General features: G+C 39.3%; 1 protein-coding gene across 4 annotated transcripts in view; it reads right to left on the reverse strand.

The window, feature by feature from the left end:
- The window catches only part of LOC128876366 (glutamate receptor ionotropic, kainate 2), a 211,466-nt gene extending 184,155 nt beyond the window's left edge, over positions 1–27,311 (reverse strand). For all 4 annotated transcript variants that reach the window (XM_054122677.1, XM_054122676.1, XM_054122679.1 and 1 more), the window contains exons 1-2: positions 26,261–27,311; positions 11,695–11,971 (exon numbers count right to left, since the gene is read on the reverse strand). In XM_054122677.1, coding sequence (XP_053978652.1) covers positions 11,695–11,767 — 73 coding nt within the window. In that variant the 5' untranslated portion in view covers positions 11,768–11,971; positions 26,261–27,311. The remainder of the gene's footprint in view (positions 1–11,694; positions 11,972–26,260) is intronic.
- Positions 27,312–27,702: the final 391 nt, after the last annotated feature.

Consider the following 27,702-nt stretch of genomic DNA (forward strand, 5'->3'; position numbering starts at 1 on the left):
CTTGGACACTCTATGCTTGGACATTCTACGCGTAGATATTTCATATGTAGACATTGTACACATGGACACTCTATGCTTGGATGCTTGATCCATGGATACCATACGGTTGGATATTCTACGTGTGGTGATTCCGTGTTTTGATACTTCACACTTGGACAATTTACGCTTAGACATTCTACGCGTGTGACATTCTACGCTTAAACATTCTACGTGTAGGAATTCTACGCATGACACTCTATGCTTACATCCTTCACGCTTGGACACACTACACTTAGATATTCTACGCGTGGAGATTTCACACGTGGACATTCTATGCTTAGATGAACTCTCTACGCTTGGACACTCTATGCTTAGACTCTTCACGCTTGGACCTTCCACGCTTGGGCCTCTCACGTTTAGATATTACACGCTTGGACTCTCTATGCTTAGATCCTCCACTCTTGGACCTTCCACGTTTGATCTCTCCACGTTCAGCCATTCTAATAATGAACACTGAATGCTAAGATACCTACCCTTAAATACTCTACATTTGAACACTCTACGCGCCCACAGTCTACACTTAAACACTCTATGCTTAGCCACAGTACGTGTACGCATACAGTACACTTAAACACTGTACGTGTGCATACTTTACGTGTTGACGCTGCATGTGTGGACACATATGTCTATTGTAAGTGTGCATCCTCTACACGTGCATCCACTATGTGTACACCCTCTACGTGAGCATGCCGTACGTGAGCGTCCTCTACATGTACAAGCTGCACGTGCATCGCTGCCGGTGCATGTGTCCTCGATGCACCTCGAGCAAGAAAGCTAGCACGACGCTAGGCAAGTTTGACAGACCGCCTGGCAAGATTTCGAGAGGCTGCATTTGCATGAAAAGCACCGCTGGTTCGATTAACGGATTCTGGGTTAAAAAGTGAATTATTCATGCCGTCGGCTAATCCTAGGTGTTTAGCTCTAGCGGAGCTGAAAGCCCAGGATGAGTGGGTAGTCGGCCATCCAACGAATTCTAGCTATGGCGGAGCTCAGGTACTTTTTCATCCAGTGTAGAAAAAGTTCCGTTCGGATGGCTGTGTCGCACAGTTCCTGAATGGAAGGATCCTCTCGATAAAGAACAGGTTGTGGGTCTTAACTTGTGATGAAGCTTTCGAGAAGTGGAATTAAATTATGTTTTAAGGATAACTTTTGGTAGGTTCGTTTATTCTGTAACATACAGGGTGGAAAATTTAGGTGAACTTAACGACGTCTTCCGAGTTATTTGCAAGTAATTGAATGATAATTATAAATCTAAAAGAAATGATGTAAGATTTATTGGCAGTGGATTATGGCTATGAATTTGATAAGTCTATTCGTGTGGATTCGTTGAATCATTAAATCAAGTCAACTACTATATACAAAATATAGTTTATAGATGATGCTAGGTGATGGCTGAAGTCAAAGGAAGAATCTTTGTTTCCAAACGCGATAAACATCTCGAGACACGAGTAATCGTCCAATCGTTTTCCAGGCCTGAGACTTTTCCCGTGACATTTATTATTATTTCCCTTGTGCTGGATCGAGCGGTGGTATTCAATGACTGTCAGGAAAATAAGATATCGTTAAGACACAACGGCGGAACGCTCGAACGTTGGCTGGAAGTGCCAGTGAAAGGTGTTATTACGAATAATTTCGATCGCTTGCAAGGAACACGCAACGCGTTTCACAGTCGGACGTGTATAACAAATTGATTTTATCTGACTTTAAAATACCACACAGGCCTCGGTGTGTAATGAACGCCTAATTAACTTCCAATGGGATAAATAGTTTCGCGGCGTTAGGAATCGCGTGTACGTCGAGCAGATGAAAAAAATTATTCTGTGGTGATTATTATTCTCTGCGATGAAAATTATTCTCTAGTCGTGTATAGTAATTTTCTTTCGAATTCGCTGTTAAAAAAATTCGAGGAAACAGAAAGAAAATTAATTCCTACACAGAAGACACGGGGATTTAACGATTCATTTTATTTCTCTATGTTTTCGTTTCGTATGCTAATTATGCATAGTTAGAAAGTTTCAGTACAGTAAGGACCAAATCGTCGTTTATTCGTAAAACGAGTAAAATTTCAAACCACTTGCAAAGATCAACAAATTTATATCACTCCATTTCCAAACGATCAGCCTGGCCTAACAGAATAAACAAATATTATTGGATTGAATTATTTATAAACGAACTGTCCGATTCAATAGCGAGTAATATTCTACTCAATATTCGCTTCAATTACTTCTTCTCTCCATAGAAACGTAGCAAAGGTTCGTGAATAATCATTCGATACCATTGTTGGGGATTACGCGATCGTCGAGGCGAGTGCCAGTGGAAGAGGAATCGAGGGGAACAGCGATGGAAAGACAAACGAAGTTTCAGATCTATGAGAAAACTACTTAACCGAATGATAAAATCTAACTAGACTCGTTCCAAGCAATTTTCGCGGAACTTTAATGGAAGAGTCTCGCTCGGTACTCGCGCAGATATAAATGGTTTATCGATTGCCCTCTCAATGGCCTTGTTCTTTTCTCAAATTAAAAACACTGGTTGTACGGTAATTCACAGCTTTTTGATTATTCAAAAATTCGTAGAATATTTAAACCCTTTCCAATAATGCACATTATAATGTACATTAACATTCATACTTTCTTTAAAATAATTACTATGTTCAGCACAAGTAATGGTTGTTACTACATGTTAATATACATCTTATCTTTAGAAGACTACTTTTAAAGCTGCCCTTTGAACACAAACAAGTATCACGACTAAGATAAATCACACTGTTACAGATTAATATTATTCGTTTATTCATATAAATATGTATTCGGTGGCATAAAGGTCTTTGTTGCATACGTAAATAAGCCAAGAAACATTAAACACAAAAATTGAGATTTTAACAAAAGATTTTGTATGACATTCCTAATTGATAATATTTACTTCTAGGTAACGACGAAACATTTCAAAGAATTTCACATCCGTTTCGAAAAGAACAAATTGACAACTCCTGCTTCATTTTTAGCTCGTTACCCAGTCGCAACCCCTCGACTGTTTTCCTCGCTGGGGTTCTCTTTTAGCGGGGACGTGGCGAAGATTGTTGCAACACGAGTTTCTTGAATGTCACTGAACAACCACACCTTCGTAGAGCTTCTAAGCATATTATAATTCTCGGGTAGCTGGTCGTCGGGTTGCAAACCTTTAATACTGTTAACACCATGGCGATTCGCTTCCGTCCCCGCGTTCATTCAGGCTCATTTATGGAAGGAAGTCGACCAGGGAATATTCAGCCTGAAGAACCCCCAAGCTCGCGGTAATTTTCCGATCGCCTCGAAAGTCTTTTCAACAACGTCTAAAGGGTGACCTCGTCTTCTCCCATTGACGGCTGGCGACGTTAACGATACCGAGCATCGGCGGTGTAAGGATAGGTGCCGGTAATTGACCAGCTACTAATAGTTGACACTTTCAAAAGGGAAGAAAATACGAGCCACGATGGTTGCACTCATTATAAATAAAGCTCCACTTAACAGCCACCTGCGATCTTGACTATTTCACTGTTTATAGTACGTGAAAATAAGAAATACCGATTCAATTTTCATCATTATATTTTTTAAAGGAAAATTAACATTTCAAGACTCGATATAAACGGGAGCAATGAATTGTAAATAGTTTTTAATCGAGTTGGGGTATATTTTAATGCCTATTAAGGAGCAGGTGCCATTTTAAATTCCATTGGTACCAGTAAAAATTCAGTAAGAAATCTTATGAATAGTAAAAAATAAAACTATGTTACTTAAGCGAAACTATGTTTAACTCGATGTGTCTTTGACTTGTTGCTACAATCTCTAGATTTCAAATTTAGAGGTGTAGGTCCTGGCATCTAGGCCATTTTTAAGATACAATTTTCTTTTATTTTACTATTATTCTTTCACTTCTGTATTACTCCATCTCTTTTTATGTTATTATCGTATATTCGTTCCCCTCCATATTACTCCACATCTCCTTTATTTCATTCTTCCGTGTAGCCTCCATTGACCATTCTTCCAGTTTCCTTTCACGCGCTCGGTTTTAGCAAACTTATTAATATCGAAGCATGTCTATGAAACGTTCATTTTTGGGATGAATGCATCCTGCGAATTAATGCATTTCGCGAGAACAGATTCGCGCGACGGCGGGGTAATTAAAGCCTCGGGTGTGCTCGTTGGAAATTCGCAAACTTTTATTTGAGGTACGTGCTTGCACTAGGGTGAAACACTCGCACGAAGGGCTCGTTACGTGACGTTGTCCTCGGGGCGACGCATTTACTCGACGTTGCGTATTATTATGCATTGCAACTAGCCGCGGAAGACTGAAATAACATTGTTCTTCGTGGTAGTTAAAAAACTGGTAATCCGAGCATCGTGGAACACACGTACATATGTTAGCTTGTTATTGTTCCATCCAAGGAGTACTGAAGCTTTCGTTAAGGGTGGCTAAACTGGCTTGAAATTAATGACGAAATATAAGGGAGGTTTGCGAAAATTAAGATGGTTTCATTGATTAATATCTGGTACGTGAATTAATACTGAAAATTGTAGCTTGATTTTTGAGAAATCTGTCATTACATGTTAAACATTTTATCAGGATCAAATGCATTTGTCATGAGACTTTATTTAAATATAGGGGGTAACCAGTTTGAAGGGAAAATTTAGGTTTCTTTTCTGTATCAATAATGTAAAGTCTCAAACTTATCGATTTCAGATTTCGTATACCAATTTGTGCATACTTAATCTATTCATACACATTCTTCAAGCACTAACGACCGTTTCAAAAGAGATAAAAAATGTTTAATGTCCACAATTTAAGCAATAGTAATCGTCATCATGACAACGCACAGATTTTAATTAAGCTGCGGAAATTATTAATGAATCAATTCTGATTACTGAATGACGTGAAAGCTACATTCGTTAATTTTGTTAATGCTACCATTATTTAATATTTTACACAAATCACTTAGTACTGCATTTAATCCTTAATTAACTCTGCAGCTCAATTGCATGAATTTAGTATCGCGTGGTGGGAAAATTTCTACAAATTGCTATTTCACACGGGGCGCTTTAAAACTAATAAAAAGAGCGCGCAAGTGCGCAGGTAAAGCGTCATTAATTTTGCCAAAAGTTTCGTTTCCATATATTCTACAGGATTTGCAAGTTAATCCCCATTTGTTACCCGTTCGTTATTGCCGAATGTCTGCTATGTATCTATACGTAAAAACGATGTGTATTAGAGTTTCGATTTATAAGGTACTTTTGTGGAATCAATCTACCGTATGAATCGATGATTACGTGCGCATGCAGGCATGCGTCAGCTCAGTGATGCATTGTTATATCATCGTTACCTAGTTGCATACATAAGCATTGCAAATATTGTTCGAGTTGGCTGTCCAATTAGAATTAGATCAATATACCATCGTACGATAGGAACGACATCTCTTCCACAGAAAATTCAATAAGTAGAGAGATTAAATATTTTATACAGAATGTAGTTATTAAGCTTCTTTTACTAGGTATCACACTTTCGATACTTTCCTCTGCTCTGGTTTTCGATGGATTCTTCCAACAGGGAAATAATAATTCATCAAGCAATGGGTATGAAAAAATTCCAATATCGATATTTAAAGAGGAGCAGGATTAAATTCAGCTTCAAGTCCTACGTTATATGGGATTTGAGAATGAAAATTAAATAAAGGTTGAACGTTTGTATCTCTTCGACATAATTGAGTTCGAAAGGAATTGTACAAACACAATTCTTCCCTTAATCACGTTAAATACTATTCAAAATTTTCTCTCTATTTCTGTCTGGAAATAACTAACGCAAGAAGCAGTACAGAAACATTCCACGTCAAAGTTCAAAGGAGTCCAGGATGAAAAGAAAGAGAAGCTTCTGCAATTGAATCTATCGTACACAAGGTTTACTAGGCTCACCCAAAAAATGAAAGTACCATATCTGCTGCCAACATCGTGTAAAATTTCTGTTGTGTTGCTATACAAACTTGTTTGCCACGTGTATTCCAGGAGAAAGGATTCCGCTCGAAGGGTTTACGCGTTGTCGGACAACGAATCGACGAATCAGGGATTTCCCGAGTCTCCAGGAATCGACGAGGAATCGAGCGTGCTCGGTATCGCTGGAATCAAAATGGACTCTCACGGTTTTCGCGTGTTGAATCGCGATGAGCTTTTCGCGCGGATTCCGCCAATAGACAGGCTTTTCGAGAATCGATGCGGCAGCCTCGCGCTGTTCCTCGAGTAGATCCCGAATGGGATCCGTTTCCCTCTCGAGGAAAAGGGGGGAATACGATTTCCGCGGCAAGCGAGGGAATGACAATGCGCCCAAAGATTGATTGCAGAAGAAACTGCTTCCCGCGGATCCCGAAGAAACTGTCTCCGACAGATCGAGCGCGACTATGGATGCGATTACGGTAATCAAGCGAGTGGAGGACGATATTGCAACTGCCTTTGACGTATTTCAAGGAAGAGTATAGCCTCTGCGAGGTAAACTGCAATTAAATGCGAGAGGATTTGTACAATGGGGGAGAAGCTGATCTCTGGAATATCAGGAATCGTGATCTATAATCCTGATATTAGGATCGAGACACGTTGGAAATAAGAGATTGCTTACGGACTTGTTCGATAAAATCCATTTGTGCAAGAATATGTCCAGAAACATGTGCAAAACACTACAATAGTATATAGTACCACTAATCAAACAGAAATCCAATTAAATCCGCCGCTAATTACCGACCAGTAAATTCGACAAAAAGTAAAACCATATAAGAAAAAAGAAATTACACAAATACCCCACGAATGCAACAACACAAAATGAAACTTAATAATTTCGTTTGCTAATCAGATGTCTATATTTCTGTTTGAACTTAATAATAAAATACACTTAAGCGTCAGCAATGGAGAATTATTCGATCGAACATACGTGATCTCGATATTTTATAAATTTGATCCTCGAGTCCTTTTCAAAATCATACGGCAATAATGTGGTGCTAAACAAATCGACATTCTCGACAAGCTTAGGTTTCCCTGCGTAGAATGCGAACGAGTGTTTATATCTCTTCGGAAGAGGATTGTGTGACTGTTTAGAATCGATTTCGGGTGAGCTGCATCCGAATGGTTGGGGGTATACGTGTACGGCATGAGAGATTCGAGATAGATGGTACACGTGCATTTTCTGCGTGTAATAGGGTAAAAAGAGAGTCACACTGTAGTTTTGAAGACCACTGTTGTCAGTCACAAATAGTCTTGGATTGTTAGTGTTATCGCGCAGAATAGAATAACGGTTTGACATTTTTGTTTGAACTCTTGTTTTGCTTTCTAGAGTAATACCTGCTGTCCAAAATAGTAAGGCTTCTTTCTAATACCGTTCATTCTTCAGAGGATCATGTACATCCACAGTAATACCTGCATTCATCTTCCTTGTATCTGAAACTACAGTCTCTGAATATTCTACTCAGAAATCAGAAACAAAATCACATAAAACTTTAGCATTATGTGGATTATACGACTGACCTCAAATTCTTCTGAATTTCTGATTATTATTAGTTACTGTCTATCATTCTTTGATTCTTTGGATCACCAACATTATCACATTATCGTCCGATTATAGGTCTCTCCTTTCAACCGGCCCACTTGCATATCGTTAATTTTGGTCTTCCTCTGTGTCAACGCAAGAATTTCAGTTGCTGCCAAGTTTCTTCCAAGTCAATAGACCACAGATCGTCCAGGAAGATTCCAATCACTGTCAAATATCTCCCATGCCAATAGATCAAAACTTAGCCGAGCCAGAGCAACCAGCCTGGTCTCCCTTAAATTCAGTTATCGCCCTTGTGATTACCATTGACCACCATCTATCTCGATATCCTGTGGATTAGCAATCTCCCCAAGGAATCTCTGCCTTGTCCTAACCCATTCCATTACTCACACTGCGCATCGTTAGGAAAATCCCAATTGCTGCCAAGTTCGATCTTCTCCGATAGACCAAGACTTGGTGAGGTGAGCCAACGGAAGACTTCAGAACCACCTGACTGAATTCTCTTGACTGTCGACTATCACTTTACGATGCTCGATATTCCTTTTGATTCACTCGCACATTGTTGATTGTGCTCATCCTCCTCGTTAGCGGGAGGATACCAACTGCTGGCAAGTTTCCTCCATGTCAAGAGACTAAAGCTTGACCTAGTGTTAATCATATCTTTTCTCTTTGTTCACAGAATGATCCTGGTTATTTGCCAAGTTTCCGAGTCATAAAGTATCTTCTACACGAATAGATTGAATCTTCATAAGAACTATCTTCTCCTCATCATTAATACTTTGATCGCCACGCCATGTGTACCATATATGGGTGACAGTGCTTTTCACTAAAGACCTGACAAAATTAATTTTGAAAGTTAACTGTTACAGAAAATGAATTTGAATTACGTACTTGAACTTCAATGAAATTACAGAAACAAATATCACAATAATAGCTTGATGATATAGTTTCCACTAGTCTGTAAACAAAATTTAATCACAGTCGAAATTTTGAAATGTATTATTCTAGCAGTCAACGTGTTAATAGGAGCACTCCAGTTATTGCCAAATTTCCTCCACATGAAAAGACCAAAATTTGGCTTAGATATTCTGGAACTACTCAAATGAGTTCCCCTGGCTAATACCATGCTTTGATACCTAACACTTCTTCATACCACCAATCACATAAAAAACCCTTTACTCGGTCAACTGACCGACAAAAATACCCATTGAGATCTAAAACCCCCAAATAAACCCTGAATTCCTTCCAGCATTCGGCTAAGAATGTCCAGTATTCCCCAGGATCGAGAATCTCTGCACGAAATCTCTCCATGGAATCAACCCACGCGCATATCGTTAATCATGATCCTCCTCGTCAACAGGAAGATACCAATTGCTGGCAAGTTTCCTGTGCGGCGGTCAGCCGCGTTGAAATTCGTCCGAATTATGTAGACGGAAAGTTCCTGTTCCCTCGGCTCGACCATGAGGATGGCCAAGAGAGACTCTAATGGCGGTTTCGCGTGTGCGTGCACCAGGAACGACGGGTTTCGGATGCAGGGGTCGGGGAAATGCGAACGGAATAGCAAAGAGGGCGGTCTGATGAAGTCACTCGCTGGTAACAGGTTGAAGACTCGATCCTACGTAAGCCACTTCACGGGGTTCGCGTCGCGGTTGCCTGTTACAGACTTCCCCAGTGCGGTCACGTAACACAGACGGAGCTCTCAATTTTTTAGTGTCCTGCTTCGGTGGAATTACGTCCACGTCCGTGTACCGAGTTTCCGAGCGGTGATCGTAGATGCTGGCTTAAGTGGTAAGAAGTATTCGGTTTAGGGGATGAATCGTTCGCTATTAGACTGTCTCGCCTGGAGTTTACGGTGAAGTTTGTTTCTTTTAAAAGGCAACGCTTCTATCGATAGCTTAAAGAGTTCCTGTAATCAATATTTGTGGTACACCGAGTACAGTGGTCTATCGAGTGGGTTTCCATTGATTTTGCTTGGAAAACAATCTAGATTTGTTAGTGGTACATGTTCCAAGTGGAAAGAGAGAACCACTATCAAGAAATGTAATTTATAATTGCTGAAAGATTCCTTTAGTGAACTAGATTTTCTTGTTTTAAAACTAAAATTTCTTTTCCAATATTTAGGTTACTTTAATGCTCTACAATCTTGCGTAATTATAAAACCGCACATATCAATGATTTAATCGCCTGATTGTATAATATTATTAATGTATGTAATTGTAGCTCGACGTCAATATTGTTGTTAGAAAACGATCCGTTACGGCTGCATTAATTGTAATTCCTTGTATTAGGTTAACTACAGTTTGCAGGTTGTGTATATATTAGAACCTGATTTCAAAAGCGATAAACCAAACAGTTATCGGTGAACCAACATGAACATAACAACATAAGAACAATAATGTGAAATTTTGAAATGCATTCAAAATGAATGTCTCCGAATTGATTAAGCATTTATAATGTGTACAATAAAATTTTCTAATCGCTTAAGTATTAATAACAATCATGGCTCAGAATAAGTATTTTCTATATTTTTATACCTGTTGATTTGAATAACTAAAAATCATTTTCTAACAACAGTTAAATTAATTATTGCCAACACTTATTATTTCTTAATGTTAAAATTAATCTTTTTATTAATGATGGGGAATATGATTCTTCTGTGATATTAATGTTTCGTGTATTCTTTTTTCGATGGATCCAACGAGTCTTCGAATCGGTCTCTGTTAGCACTCTAACTCATCGAACGCACATCCAAACTATTCAGAAGCACAAAACTGTTAGAATAAACTCAAAGAAATTAAAGGCTATTCGTTGGAAAACTAAGTTTCCCAAAGGTATTTTCGGACCAGTTGCTTACGATTGAGGAATTCTAGTTTCTCTCAAGCCCGTAGGGCACTTCCAAGCGTTAGGTTGTTGGTTAAACTCGGGCGACGAGCCCGTCGTGGGCGACAAGTTGGCGTGTTTCTCGAGCAACACGTAGGTATAACGCCAAGGACAGAGACGGAAGATTAACTCAGCGGTTAATTAGCCAAACTGTTAAATTACATTTATCAGCGACAAAGCTTCGCGCGTTAACTGCCCGCCGAGGGTCTTGTATCGAGCCAACGGGAAGTGAAAGAATCTCTCGCGAAGCGTTAATTAGTCGTAGAAGTAATTAAAACTCAGTTTCCCCTGATGCAGGTGTCAAAGATTAACTTTTCGTTTATTCAATGGGTGTTCTCACTGCGAATTTTTTCGCCTCCGTCGTCGTCTGTCGAGAGGAATCTTTGAGAAAAACTGGATAACTGCTGCACGAAAAAATAACTCTGAGAAACATCCGTGCTCGTTTAAATGCGCAGAATCTACGGGTGAATCGTATAAAATTCGTCATAATTTTACGATTAACCATTGAGGAGATATTTCAGTCCTGGCCATGTATCACCGAACGGAAATATTTTATGTTCGTCTCTGGGGAACACCCGAATTTAATTCGACTAACTGATAGTATTTTCATGCATCTACCTCTGATTAAACTCTCTACGTTAAACACTGGTGTCCTGTTGGGAGGACATTTAGAGGGACAATTTTTTACTGGTATCAATCATGCGATTTTTAAACTATGAGGTTAAGACCTGAATAAAGTGTATGGTATTTTTGTCGTAATTTTTTGGATAATACAGTATAAATATTAAACATATTATGTAGAAAAATGATTTACTTCAGTTGTGAATATTCCAAGAGTGTGTATAATAAAAGTAAACCTAAAAAAGAGTCAACATACAGCACCCTTAATGTTATAAAAATTTATTTACTTTTGCTAATACTGTTCTTATAACTTACTATCCACACTCTTCTAGTACTCCCATAAAGTAACCAACAATTACAAAAGAAACTCGATGTTGGTCCATTGCATATGAGAAAAAATCCTAATATAAGCATGGAAAATTCTATGTTGGTCTATTTTTTCCATGAAACTCTGACTATAAACAGATGAAAAATTGAGGCCAAAACTGACATTTCAACTCTACCAAGGACACAGTTGTGCAGAACTGTGTAGCATCAGAAATAGGACTGCTGAACAAGGTTCTAACTTAAAATGTTAAAAGTCTGACAAAGACTCACCGATTCTGATGACGGGCGGCAACGACATGGCAGTGGTGACCAAGATGACAATGATGGCGAACAACAGTGCCATTGTGTCCGACGTGACTTCAGCTCGCACCTGACTATGACATCGTTCTTGTGCACTCCGTCGCGGGGCAAACTATGATGCTCGTTAACAACGAATACATAAACACACGGAACTGGGTCGTTCACGGACACTTTAACACAGAACACATCTTCGGGGGCTCGTGGCACGTGGAGACGGCAACCCTCAGAGGACCGTCATTGTCTGCACCTGAAAGAACGCGACAGGAATGTCAGAAATTGAAAACAATATCGATGACGTTGTGATAGAATAATTTTTGTAAAAGACGCAAAGGATTCGATACACTCTATGGAAGGATAACGATTAACTAGTTCCCTAACATTATTTAGTTGGAAAATCCTCCATGGGTTATTCTGTATTTGTATTAGGTTCATTTTAAGGGAATGTACTTTTGACTATGGTTCTGCTGTAAGAAGATGGCCACTGACGGAAGTTGAAAATCGTTCTTTTAACACGTTGATCGCCACGTCACCCATATGTAGGTGACAGTGCTTTTCACTGAAAGACTACAAAAATTAATTCTAAAAGTTAAGTGCCACAGAAAATGAATTTAAATGAAATACTTGAATTTTGATAAAGTTTCATTGCGCAGTTTCCAATAGTCTGTAAACAAAATTTAATCACAGTAGAAATTTTCAAGGGTATTAATCTCGCAGTGATCGTGTTAAAATTGCAGGCATGAACCCTTCTTGGGGAAATTGTATCTCATCAATTCTGAAGAGATTATAGTCTGAGGGTACATCGCTAAATTGATTTACAATTTTAAAACAGTAATTTGCAGACATTGTCAGAGGCCGTCTTCTTGTAGCGAGGCAATGCAACTGTATTAAATGGGCCAACTGAGTATATTGAATAATGTGTCCCTGATCTATACTTCATTCATAATAGTTCATAGATGTTTATACACCGTAGAAATAATTATTTTCATATTTATATATTGACTTTGCTCTAAAGTAAAGAATCAAGAAAGTTAACACACCCTCGACTGTTTCATATTTCTATAATTTACAGAGACTAAATGATTAATGGATAATGAAAGATCCTCCCTCGCCTCACGCATAAATTTTCGAATTTACAATACCGATAGTCTGGAATGAGGGCAGCTCGTCGAGTTTCGTGAAAAGCAAAGGCCAGACCCAGACATTCGACATTCCCATTAAACGCCAATCGTTGGAAAAAATGACGAACAGCCTTCTTTTGAGTCGTTAGCTGATACGCTCGGGTCAATGGCGAACACATTGCTCGGAGAGGTACACCCACGATCCGCCATTATGCGGACTAAATACACAGACGGCGAACGTGGCTCGACCAAATGGATATCATCGCCTATCGACTATAATTTCGCGGACATCGCGAACGAACTTTATGTACATCTTCCGGGTGTGTACAAAGTAGCCAGTGATACCTAATGGACGCCATCAGTTTAATGGAACCCCTTCAGTCACGCGCGCTGGTGCACGTAAATATCGGCACCGTCTTCGACCCGATTTCTCTGCATGATTAACGATCATCCAAATCGATCTAAGAGCTGGACAAAATTTTATTCGAATAATGGATGTCTAGGAAACTCACAGCGTAGCGATTTATTCGATTCGATAGGTAAATCTTCTAAACATTAATTATTATTCTACGATTCAGAGACGAGGGTTCATCCTTAGTTATTTGAGATTTTGGTCTTTTTAAAGATATTTTACTTGAAAAGTTTATACTTTTATGCTTTGGAAAGTGACGCAGTTAGTTATTCATTTATAATAGAATTTTAATAATTTGGATTGATGCAATTTTGCATTTCAAGAATGTCAGGAACTCGTCTGAAGATATTGACTACGATGTTTAGGAAAACTGAAACTTCCAAACTTGGAAAAGATTTTTTTCGCAGATGTATCTTTCATTAAATATACACTCGTAACTATAATCGAAATTTCACATGTGTGTGAATCGTTTATTTACTCTTTCGACGAACGTAACACCTCGGTGAAAAATAAACAGTCAGTGTAATAACCATTCGTACAGGAACCATTTATTTTAAATTGGTTGCTGTACGAATACTTCTTACACTGACTGCACTTCTTTACCCTCCCCATTATTAACTACTTTCAATATTACGTGAAATTCCCAATAAAAATACTCCTACGCAAGGTACAGGAGAGAAAACATACTTTTTGACCCTCCATAAAATTTCTTTAGAAAATTCAGCGCTTAGAATAGCTTAAACTAACATAAACTAGAACAGCGCTTAAAATAACATAGTCACCGAATTTCCTAGGTGAATTAATTCGTTGAAGCGTCCGCTCTAATGGCAGCAGGCGTTTACAACGCCAACTCGCAATGTAAAAGTCGAGGATGGGTTGGTGTTCCATTAGCACGAGGATAAGTGAAACGTTAACATGTTTACGCGTTCAATTTGCCAGCGGACGGATATGGTTATTGACAAATATAGTAGGCGAACGAAATGAAAGCCTGAAACTCCAATCGACTAAATCGCCTAATTACACTCGGATTGAGCAGCTCCCTCGTTGTAATCTCGAAAACGAGCTGGATATCGCGCATCAGGGTGACTGCTTATTATTATCGAAATAAGTTATTTAACGCGATTAAAAGCACTTCAATAGGAATACGGAAAGTACCTGTTGTAACGTTATTATCGCAGCGCAGACTGCTGTCGCGTACTACACGTGTTTAATTGGGAAATGTTTCACCTGTTCGTTGCAGCAGAACCACAGCGAGGGAAAGGACCGTCAATTACGTTTATAATTGCAATTACTGGTTTATAGAACCTGATGTTCGAGGAATAATTACGCTAGCTCGAAGGGAAGTACCGTTTCTCTGTGTTAACGATGATGTTATCCGGATATGCGATCCTGAGTTTGTCATGTATGCAGATATGAAATACTGGATATGTTGTTCAAGTGTGCGTTAAAATATTATATGATATTAAATTGTATTAGAGTAATTGATAATAAATAGAACCGACTTTGTGCTGGTTCCATTGTTATGTTGATTTAATTGGACAGTGTCTTCTAATGGAAATGTTCATTCCTTTACTATTATATGATATCTGTAATTAACAAAATTAAAGATTCATTGTCTTAATAGAAAGTTGAGTAGGATAAAAAAGAATGGAAGGATACTTTCCACCGAATAAGATGAACACGTGAGAAAATTTGAAACGGTCAGCATGTTCGACGAGCTGTGAATTATGTTATTCTCCATCGACATCCTATAGCTCCCAAGGGGTTGGCAGGAAACTACCCCCCTGAGGGCAGCCGCCAGAGAACTTGACCAAAACGATAAGGGTACGGAACGCCGGTGGTTCTTCGAAAATAAAGAGGCGACACTCCCACGCCTTTGAAGAGACAAACTGGGAGTAGACAGAGGTTATATGTTCTTTTCCCTTGTTTAACCCCACGAGTCAACCCCTCAGAGAATGTACAGAAAGCTTGTGCGACCAACGCAAGGAAAAGAGATCTAGTGGTAATAAAACAAGGGCACAATTGTCTCTTCAATTATAGTTCAGAAACCACCGAGAGCAACTAAAGAATATTTATGTTTAATTTATATTTAATAATTCAAAAATTTCTATCGCCAACTGTATCTTTGTATAATCATTAGAAGTAAATTGCGTGACACTCTCATATTCAGCATGCAGGACGAATTAACCCCTCTTTAGTAAATTTTAATTGCACTTGCAGTGTACGCATTTGCTCCAGGAACGACCTGGTTAACAATATGAAATCCAAAAACGCGACCTAACGGCTGCATTGTCGGAATGTTTATGCAATGGAACACGTAATGCTGGAAATATGTGCATTATAAATTATATTAATAATAATTCCTAAATTTTCCAAAGAAAGACGAACGTTGTTAATGATTGCCGTAGAGCAATGTGTCGGATAATATTGTAAGGGATGTCTTCACGCGTTCATATCATATCAGCATGTAATTGGCATAAAATACTCGATATTCATAATTGGAAGCTAATGAGGTTTGCAACAGAATAGTATATTGATTATTTATACTTTGAGAGGTATTAAAAAGCGAATTATAAATAAAAATCATCTATGAGATGTATTGCAAGAAAAATGGAAGACAGTCAAAGCTGAAACTGTAGAAAAATTCGTAGCCTGAATGGTTCAAGACGCGCTGCTAAGAGTGTATAATTTAATGAAAGCAAAATTTAAGTAAATCGCCTATCCACTTATTTGCAACCCGTATAAATTAATTCAAATATGATTATTCCTACATAACTAAATATGAAGTACAGTGTATAATTTAATGAAATCAAAATTTATATAGATCACTTGTTTGCAACCCATACAAGTTAATTCAAATATGATTATTCCTACGTCAATAAATATGAATTTATCACAAAATAGCTTTTCACCTTGGGAATTGAAATTAATGGCCGGTAGTGTATGCGTCCCTACGATCACAGTTGATCGATACGAGCATAAAAAGGGGTTCTCAAGCACAGTACGGGGTCGATGTCGCTGCCACATGCGACTCACGCTTCCGCTATTAGAGTTAACGTAAACGGATTTAAGCTAACCCAATTTAGCGAGGGGTAACTTCGCCCCCAGACGTGTTTGTTTGCCGTTTCTCCACGGTAGACCTTAAGCGCCCAGCTTGATTACGTAGGCGTGTCCGTGCTGTCCGAATCGTCCTCCTTTTTCTTTTCCGCCCACCCTTCTGTAAACCAACCCCCCATCGACGTTTCCTTTCAACAACTCGAATCCTTCTTTTTCCCTTCAGTTTTCACGGAACATCGTTAACTTCACGACTCCCATAAAAATCCACAGGGCCCATTTCTTTTAGATAGGTAATCCTTCATAGTTTGTTCTGAACGAGTAGTGACCGCCAGAACAAATATGAAAAAAGTGATTGATTATTTTCTATATTTTTATTTCTTTGTGGAATATTTGGCTTCTTGTCATTATTTAATTTGTATGTCAGTGTATGTATGCTGGTAACACGTAAATTTCATGTTTCTGGAATCCTTCCTCCTTTAATGAAAGGAATCTTTAACGATCTCAACAAATTCTAATACTTAATGTACACTATAATATACGTTCCCACGTGTGCTTTAAATTATTCTGAATATCCTGCAGCTTTTAAATTTAATATCAGTGAGGCATTATGATGTTTTGAATAGATTTACAACACCCTAATGTTGACAATATAAATCTCTGTTAATGCTACCAACACATTTTCTTCTTCTTCTCTTTCGTCCAAAGTGGCAGTAAAAAACCGTTAATAAATTCGATGTGCCTCGAGTCGAGAAGCCATTAAAGAAAGTGCACAAACACTGGTCGTTTTCCACCCTCAATTTATCACTTCTAAATTATAGTAGCCACGAAATAACTCGAGGTATGCCAATGCTTCACACCAATATGCAAAAATTATCGATGAACATCGATGACCATAATTCGTCGAAATTTTATTACTCCAAGAATCCTCACTCAAATTTTACGATACCCCAAAGTTCTTCAGCCTCGTTTCTTCAATCCAGACGATCCATCACGGCGTGTTTCCGCCATTACTCGTCGCGATTGTCGAAATCAGGATTCGAATTCGTCCGTTCACGACTGACATAATCCACAGAATTGATTGTTTATTGGGATTTCGCGCTACGCGGGTGGCTTCTGGGTTATCGCGAAGCTTTCAACCCTCGTCGTAATACTCGTCGCGATCGCTATAGGCGAGCATCGACGAAAGTAATTCATAAAATTTTCGCTATCTCCAGCGGTGCCACGACGGATAGAAACGGGGGTTAAACGGGGGTACACAGAGGCAAACGTAGATTGAATTCCTCCGAACTCGCAGGGATATGCTTCGCTTCTATCGTACTCCAGCCGTTCCATTTTGGCTGGAAGTCTCTTTTACAAGATTTGAATTACGCGGGGATCTCGACGAAACGGAAACACGTCACCGTAGATTACGTAACTGACGTTCACTCCACTGAAACGCTTCGTCAAAACTTTGCAAACTTTTAAAACGTTTGTGGTGTTTCGTCTCAGGTTTGATAGATTCTCCGGTGAGAGCAATCCAGCAGCCTTTATGTTAATATTACAGAAAATAAATATATCTCTGTGCATAATTTCATTTATAAATGGCTTTTGTATATTTTCATTGCTAAGAAAATATGAGATACATATATGTATATAAATGTTGAACATATAACTAACAGTGATCGCTAATGGGTTACAAGCTGATGCGACAATAAATAAATAATATATATAAAATATGAGATAATATGAGGAGATGAATATCGAATACTTGAATTTTCTATAGTTGAATTTTAGAGTTGTTATAGAAATTATTCTGAAGGCTAAATCTGTTAAGTATAATAATGTTCCCTTACATTTATTATTTTTAATTTATGGTAAATATAACATGAATATTGTTTTAGTTGATCTCAACCTTCATTACATTCTACATAACTCCACAAAACAATATAATTACTTCTAAAGCAACACGATCACTGAACATTCTCCAAAATTTTCTCAACGAAAGTTGCATTACAAACTTTTCACGTATAGTTTCCTAACGACGTGCCAATTCTAATGTTGTATGCCCTGAATTTTATCCCATTCGTATTACACTGAATATTCAAATCTATATATTAGAAAGTCAAGAAAATTCATCTTTTTACTCGCCATAATCATCGACAAAGGAAGCAATGATACAAATCGGAACACGAGACCCTACATTTATAAGCGTCGCAGTGAAAAATTGGTTCACTGTAATCTCCCCGTGTCGGGAAAATGTTCTTTACGCTCGGATAAAATTCTTCCACGGTAGGTAACTTTTTTTTTCAAAAGACCTTACGACCTAAACGACGCCAACGAAGCATCAAATTACGCGCGTCGTAAAGTCTCCACGCGTGAAGTTTTTTCCCTGACTAGGATGGGAATAATAGTTCGTCGTCGTGCATGGAATTCGTTCTTTTCCAGCGACGATGTGTAAAAAAAACAGTATTGGAAAGGGGGTGGATTCCTGTACGCCGAGAGGTGAGGCTGGTTCGAGAGAGGTTTTAGAGTCGAATGGAATTAAGCCAGCGATGTGACTCGTGAGTCGTAAACGAAAGTCGGACAACAAACTCGAACGTTGCCTCGTAATAGTTAATCCTCTTTCTGTCTCGCGTGGCGCGTCAAATGGAAAACAACGAGAGAGGAGAAAAGAGTACAAACGAGGTGACGCGGCGAACCGCGAGGGAAAGTCTAAGGCAGAATCGAAGGTATTCGGACACGAGGTACGATCGTTTAATTAATCGCTTAATTAATTCTGTTGCAGCGTACGTAATCAGCTGGAGGCAGTTTCAGAATGCGAGGTCAAGAATTCGTTGAAACGCGAGGGGGATGAACGTATCAGGGATGACGACAGCTAATTTTCTGCGAGAAACCATGAGCGTCTAGTGATTAATGATTATATTACGAGCGAATTGGGTTTAATGTTTTTGGGGCTGTTAATGCTATTTAAAATTCTCTTGTACAAATAATAATCAAAGATAAGGCTGATGCAGCTACTTGTAGACAATTTTTTTAAAGTTTCTTGTAAAATTTAACTTTTCTAGATCAAAACTAGTCGATGTAAACTTGGAAATTAATACTTTAAAATTGTAATGACTTGTAATGAACTTGTAATGAATTTGTAATGAATTGTAATATAGAGATTTCAGAGGCTCTAGAAAATTTCTATCATTTTCCACTTCTTTAATTTCTTATAATTGCTGAAAATAAAAGCCATAGATGTAAGTGCAGCATACATGCCTTGACAATCTGAGTTAGAAGCCGGTGAACAATTCTACTCGGGATGTTTGTAGATTCAGTTGGAAGAAGAACTCTCGAGTCGAGTCTTCGCGATTCTTCGCTGTGTTTCGAGACAAGGAAGAGGAGTTTCCCCGTGTATACTATTTGGAAACCACTTGTAGTAGATTGTCAAGGATCAAGTCCAAAGTGAGAAACTTCCTGCTCGAGACAACTCGATGAGTCAATTTGACAAAGGCAAAGCTATCGTTAGTGTTTTTGACACAAAGCAATATTACTACAATTAATACTAACATGTTTTAGCTGATAACACCATGTATAATAAAGTTACTCACTAACAAGCATTACCCATTTTTAGTTGTTTACCAAGACTCGAAAGATGTGCACACAGTACTTGGCCACATAATGTTCTAATTTACTTTTATAAATTACTTTTATCTACTCATTCACAGCCAACTACGAGATGTCTCAAATTGATTGCAATTACTCGAGGGATAAGTTAATAGCTTTTTGAGTCACGACCTTGCTTTTTAAAACAACAAATTTAATATCACTGTTTATTATAAAAATAATGGCCTAGATCAGAGATCCGCGTTAAATCTTAGCGCCCAAGGCAAAACACTTTTTTATCTAGCAGTGAATGGGTTAAACCCTCGCATATTTCAAGAAATTAAACATAATTACGGCCGAATCCATACTACAAGTCACCGTTAATCTCACTTGTAAGCATTGTTTATTAAACATCCTCTCTGCTACGCGAATTTATGTGCCATTCCACCATCGATTTCGCCATTCTCTCAGTTTCTTTTATACGACTGTTATTATACGTTTCAGTGAAATTGCTGAAACAAAGGGTGCAGTGTTTCTCGCAACGAAAGATCCTGTGTTCATCGCGCCACCGCCTTCCCTCCCTCTCGATCGCCCCTCGTTTCCTTCTTCGTCTACTTCCTCTTAGTCGCTTGAGTTTACTCTGACTGGTGTAATGATCAGCAACGATCGGCGAACGTTAACGAGGGACCATTATTTCGCGATAGCACAACGACACCCGTTACAAGATTCGACCAGAGAAGAATTTTCGAATTTCCAACCCCTCCAGCGGGTACCTGTCGCGAACGCTGGACCGTTATTAGATTCATCCTGGATGTTATTTTATAAATTCATTCGTCGACGAGCAATTAATCTCTCCACTCACCTGAATAGAGTAAGCGTTATTTTTCATTTGATTAAAGATAAATAAGTGATGTATTTGCATTCGCGATTCATTTTTATGTATAATTACGATTGCAGTGGGAACGCTGATCATGATTGAAAACGGTGTATTGATTTTACTGAATAATCAAAAGGAAAATACATAGTTCATACGGATTAATAAAAAAACTGTTTTTTAGAGGATAATTCTTCTAATTAAAAATTAAAAAGAATGATATTTTCTACATTCAAATGTGTTACATAAGTTACTATTGTTTATCATATTTAAATATCCCAAAAACACCACATAGACTGTAGACCATAATTCCACTTCAGTTAGTCAGTTAGTTCAGGGCATTTCTCTAGACGTAACTGTACATTCATTTTCTAGCTACCAACAATATTTACCAAGGAGAGTCGTCCACTTTATATTTCTTCCTTAAGAAAATTTCGGAAAATTACCTATTCTTCGAGGTATTGAAATAAGAAGATCCCTTGAAGAAGAAAAACGAAAACAGAAACGGCCGAACTTCGCTTCCAGGAAAAGAATTTAGCGAAACAGCACGTACGTGGCTTGTCAGCGTGACCGATTCTTCCAGGATTTTATATTCCCGTCTCGACCGTCTTTTCTTGACTCTACTGACACCTTCGCGAACATTTTTTTCCGTCCTGGACAAGCCTGGAATTTCAATTATTGCCAACTTTTTCAGGCTGGACGAAGCGAGGGAAGAAGTGGAGGAGGGTGATTCGAGGTTCATACTTCACGTCCGCGTTAAAAATGGCACGGTGAGCCGACTTCTCGCCGTGCTTATTACTTTCGAGTCATTAATTAACCCTTTCGTTATGCGCGAAGCGTGGGAAAATCCGCAGAGAAGCTCGTCGCGGGTATCGAATATTTGAGAAAATAATTTTTCACTTGTCCTTCGTCCTATTATATCTCCTCCACTATCTCAGTCAGTCATTTTTTTGTTCGTCAAGGAAGAAAAAGGTTTGTTGACGTTGAATGATACAAGATGAGGATTGAGGGAAGCATTAATCATCCAAGAAGACCTTTAAGAGATCTTTCTGGTGGGACGACCGAAAGAAGCATACTTTAGGAATTTTTTTTAAAGTGTATGAAATAAAGAACGATTCGAATGTTTTTTCTTCTAATAATACTATTCAGAAAGAGCATACAAATATTTTTGTATAAAGTTTACAAAATTTATTTACTGATTTATATTAACATTGACATTTTCTTTTGACAACCACACGAAGTAATGATATTTTAAGAAAAACGCATTTAGAGCTTATAAAAATTATACAATTCATACAAAAATATTTGTATACTCTTTCTAGGAAACACTATTAATAGAAGAAACATTAGAATCGTTCTTAACTTTATAGGTTTCGATAAAAATTCTTATTATATGTTTAAATTTTCGGTGGTCATATCGAAAAGACAAAATAAAATCATTAAGTTACTTCGTAAGACGTTCATACATGTTCAGCTCATTATTATTAAAATTTGTGGATTCGTTAACTCTGTTTGCAGGGGTGACGTTATCGTTGCACAGTAATCGTCGTTATTGCTCAGACGCGTTTCCCTAGCGAAACCTGGTTCGCTTGCGTGGAAGCCCAAGAAATCGAGCTTGCTCGTGGAGCGTTAGAGCAGTCATCGCGTGGCTTGAACTCGCTCGTTCCTGATAGAAATCGAACCATCAGCTCCAAGTAGAATCCTCCATCTGCTATTTTGCGTGCTGGTTCGAGGAAAGGACCGCAAGCTCGTGTTAAAGTATTGCCAATCGTTCCACAGTATGGACATTCAAAAGGGTTTCTTCTGAAGATGCTGCGTTTAATTCCAGCAGTAAGAAGTAACGCAAGTGAAAACATGCTTAACACACTCGCGACCGCTGACGTGAATTCACGTCACGTTAAATTCTATTCCTGGTTACGAACAAATTATGAAAACCTTTTTATTTTATACACTACATATTTACAACATTGATATTTTAAAACATATTTTGTAATTTTTATTTTCATGAGTACTCCGTATTAAAAACGTAAAATATCTGCCTGTCGCGAATGTGTTAACACTGCTGGTGACTAAAGTTAAATAGGACGTCGAGTAAATGGATTAGTTCACATATGAATCAAAACCAGAATGCTTCAAATTAATGATAACACTCGTACAGAAGTAACATTTTTAAGGAAACAGTAGTGAATCAGAATGTATCAGATTTTACTATTAGAATTGAGTGGGATAGGTGCATTAACATTTGAATCTATTTATGATAAATCACGATAGGGTAGGGTATCATGCTGAGAGAGTTTATCTACGTAAAATTTGATTCATGTAATAATTAGTAAAGAGAAATTTAAGGTCATTTGTGAAATACCTTGTAGCAGTTTTAATCAAGTTTGTATAGAGCGAATCAAAAGCAAAATAAATATTAGAATTCAAGAATATTTCAAAGGCATTAATAACAGTAGAGACTCTCAAATAAAAAAATTAAATGAAATATAATCTCGTAAAGTATTGAAAAGGATTATGGATACAGAGTGGGATTAAAATTAATCCAACTATTTTTGTGTCCGAACAATTACGCACACCGTATCGATTATTTTCACACACAAAAAAGCAAAGGTAACACAATTTATATACGATCGCAATAAAGATTCTATTCCCATTTTCAACACGTGATTCCCAAACCAACATCCCTTTCGATCAGTATCTAAAACCCCCACGTGGAAACGTTGCTTTTCAACGCAGAGTTTGTCAAACAAAACATACCCGCACACTCTGTAAACATCGACGATTCCATAGTCTCCATGGCCACAATAAAACATCACGCTGGCGAACAAACGACATAGCCGCGAGTAACTGGGGATTAATCGAATCGATTGACACGGCTCGCTCGCGGTTCTCCATTCCCGCGTTAATTCAGCAAATTGGGCGAAGCCCAAAGCTCGAGTAGCTCGACAAGAGTCCCCCCCCCCCCCCCCCCCCCCCCCCGCTTCCTCCTTCCGCAGCCAGGCTTCTTCCGGATTGTTTCCAAACTGAGTTTTCCCATGTGTGAAACGGCTGGGAAATTGCGCGATTTGTAACGAAGTTTCGCTGAATTTACGAGCGTTAAATAGGAGGCCGCCGGGTCGTGCCAAGTATGCCCGTGTTCAATTAAATTAAACGAAAGTCGATCGGCCGGAGTTGGACGAGTAATTATGCCTTCCGAGCGTGCCTTTGATACGGAATCGCTCTGGAAGCAATTTAATTTTCTACGCAAAACCTAGCTCGCGGTTCGCGGGCGGAATCGAAACGTGGTTGGCGAATTAATCGTTGCACGGCGCGAATGCACGAACAACGGTGAACTCTAAATTGTAATCGCGATTCCGGTGCCACTTGTACACCAGTTTCGGCTCGATTCGGTACTGCCAAGTATTTACATCGGGCAACGTTCGGTACATTTTACCAAACCTTTACCTATTACGGGGAATTTTGCTTTTTAGACAGACATTAACATATCGATGTCTGCGGATTTCCGTTGATAATAAAAGATTTTTTAATGTTTCGCGTGGCGATTGACACACATTGAGGAATGTTGAAGTAATCACTGAATAACAAGTAATTCATGAGTCATTAACGGGACATGATCAAGTGTACCCGTACCCGACGAAAATTCAAAGTTGATTTTCTCGAAAACGAAGCCTCACACGAAAAATTTATATTCTATATTTTCGACTTATTTTTTCATGTAGAATAACCCCCTTTTCGCTTGTGCCACCAGTTACAGAACATTCTGTATAAATGACGATGCCAATTGAGCAACTTTACGTCAGTTATAAGGAACTATACAAAAAACATCGTAAATCAGCCTTAAAGTAGGTTCTAAATACTTTCACACGAAATGAATATTTGCATACAACTTATCCTGATGATGACTGAATTTTTAATCTATAACCCGGATTCATTTTGTCGTGTATAATATACCCAAAATATTGATCAATGTTCCCGATAAGTATCATGAAACAATTACAAACTAGTTTATTAAATAAAAAAATTCTGTACCGCAGAATCATCCACACGAGTTCATATTATGATCGATTCCTCCACACGATAAAGATCTGTGAATTGGATATTTCTTGGCGTTTAGGATAGTCTTCGTTATAAAAAGATCAAAGAAGCGATTTCGAACGGTAGAGTGCCGGGTTTCCGACCAGTTATCGAGGTTCCATCGCGCGAACATGCATACGTGATAGTTTAACGTGAATATTCGTCAGTTTGATTAAACTCCGTGTATGGAAACGAAGCGAAACGGCGAGTGGTTGAAAGAGAGTCGGTTGCTAGAGTGCGGTTCAATGACCATTAATCGTCAGTCGATTGGAAACAGGGTTCACGCGTATCTCGATGTTTCAGGCTGCACGCAAACCGCGAGCAACGCTAATACTTGGAATCGCAGCGTCAATATCTATCCACGATCGAAATTGATGCACACCTAGTTACCCGTAGATCACAATTCAACGCCTGGTTCGTCGGTAGCGAAAGAACGCGTCGAGGTGTCAATTAACAAACCACTGGTGGGTTGACCTGGCCTGGACCAGATGTCAACCACTCGGAGTCAAATATCTCCGTTCGAATTTCGAGAGTGATTTGCACGTGTTACATTCTCTGGTTTCATTCAAACACGCTATGCTTCAGAGGGTGACAATCGACTATAAAGGTTTTGCAATAGCACTGGGGATACAATATTAACACATTTACGACCGCTGACGTGAATTCACGGAACTGCGCTTTAAATTCTAATCCCGGTTATGAAAAAATTATGAAAATCTTTTTATATGTACCATACACTACATATTTACAACATTGATATTTCAAAACATATTTTGTAATTTTTATCTTCGCCGTAACGATACAAATGTCCGATGTCCAGCTTCAGAATTATTTTCGACAATACAATGCGTTAATGTACTCACTGTAGTAGTTCTCTTTTTGGACTCGTATACCAGGCCAAGAACCATAAACCAAATGTCAGTAACAACTTCGAATATAGCATTGTCCGTATCGTAAACCCAACGACGTAATGTCAAAGCAATCCCCACCACCAACTGGAAATTACTCTCATAACCGTGCCACCAAGTGCACCCTTGCCATCCACTTGAACCCGTTACGTCTATCTACTCGCATTCCTCTCTATCTCGCGTACTGCAACAGCACAAATTCTATCAGAACAGGCTTGTCAACTTTATGAACGTGCACAATGATTTTTAGTTTTAAAAAAAATTGGCTTGCGAATGAAAATTCTTGTGATCACTAGGCTCACGATGTATCGATAGGCACTGAAGTCTGAACAATTAATATTTTACGAACAAAATTGCCTTAGATTGTTCAACCTAGTCCAAATCTTCAATAAACAGAAATTAGAAAAACTAACAATGGCCTTAAAAATGGGATTGTTCCCCACCACCACCTAGAAATTGCTCTCATAACCGTGCCACTAAATATACCCTCGTCATCCATTTGAACTCATTACGTTTATCTACTCACATTCCCTTTCTATTCCACGTACAACGTTGAGCATTCAGTTTCTATGTCAGCACGAGTTCTATCGCAGCGACGAGTCCGTCCGATTGCTGCGTCTCTTTCACTGGAACCACCCTGTCGAGAACACCAGGCACTCACGTTTCATTCGATTCGTCCTGCGTAGCATCCTTCTCAATCGAAAAACATCATCCTGGAAAGCCTTTGGATCGTCTCTGGCGAACGATCGTCGTTCGAGGAGCGTCTGACAACCGAGAGCCCAAATTGGCCACGACGATCACACGGATCACACTCTGACAGACCTCCTTGAACGGGGTCTACTCGAGTAGCAGGTCGTCTCCATCGAATCGAGTCAATGCCCAGTCACGACTTTCGTTATCGTCCCAGTCGAACACGGATCTCGACCACGGTAACACCGCGTTATCTCTGCCAAGTTCTCATTACCCCAAACATCACAGGTGCTGGAATCACTCAGCTAGGAAACCTTCACGCTCGATCACCTGCGACAACGTTCAAGATAGACACGCTCAACGTAGACACTCGCGGGGAACACGGGGAACTTTGGAGCACACACGTGGGGAACTAGTGAAGGCGAGATACCGAGACGAAGAAACGGGAGAATTAACTAATTCTCGTTGACCATAGACTGTTCGCCCTGAGTCGATCGAAGATCCTCACCGTGTCCTCATAGTCACGATTCACCGTCCCATAAGGGAGCACCACGAGACGTTGTTTCGAAAGAATACAAAGTCCCGAGTAATCCTGTACGTGGTAACCAGTAGCTATCCAGGTTCTTCTGGTTCCCTGAGCGTATCCTTCAGCACCAAGCGAGAAAGAAACCCTAGGTAAATAAATAATGGCGCCTCGTAGCCACGTTACCACCCCTGTCACACTCCGTTAATCCTCCCTGGCGAACTTGGCACTTCTGAAGACAATTCTAGCAGTTGTCAAGATTTTGTTCATCAAGTGTTCTTACGTTTCCTGCGGACGTTGACAGTCCTCGAGGGCTGACGGACACGCGACGAAGAACACCTTCCCGTTTTTCGTACGCGCGGTCCGACGATCGCGAAAGACGCGCGGGCACTGGCTGCGCCAGGACTATCTACCACCCCCAGACGAGTGCGCGAACCGGTATCGGGGGGGTTGGAGGGGGTTGCTGGATGGCTTTCGAAGGGGTGACGGCGCAAGCAAGAGAGACAACTGGGCGACCAAGCGGCCGGGTGGGGGATCGAAGCGAGACGGAAGCGCGCACGCAACGCATGGAATTTACGAAGCGCGACTCCCTTTTCGGGGAAGACACCCCCGACGAACGACCAGACTATCTGGGTTACTGGACCCCTGTCGACCCTGACCACGCCGCGAATTAAACCTGTCGCCCCCGTGCAACGTTGTTTGACAGCTCTGAAAGCTACCTCTGTGACGTTCGTTACGTGTGATTGGCATTCACG

The sequence above is a fragment of the Hylaeus volcanicus genome, chromosome 5 (assembly GCF_026283585.1).
Source record: "Hylaeus volcanicus isolate JK05 chromosome 5, UHH_iyHylVolc1.0_haploid, whole genome shotgun sequence".
NCBI classification, from domain to species: domain Eukaryota; kingdom Metazoa; phylum Arthropoda; class Insecta; order Hymenoptera; family Colletidae; genus Hylaeus; species Hylaeus volcanicus.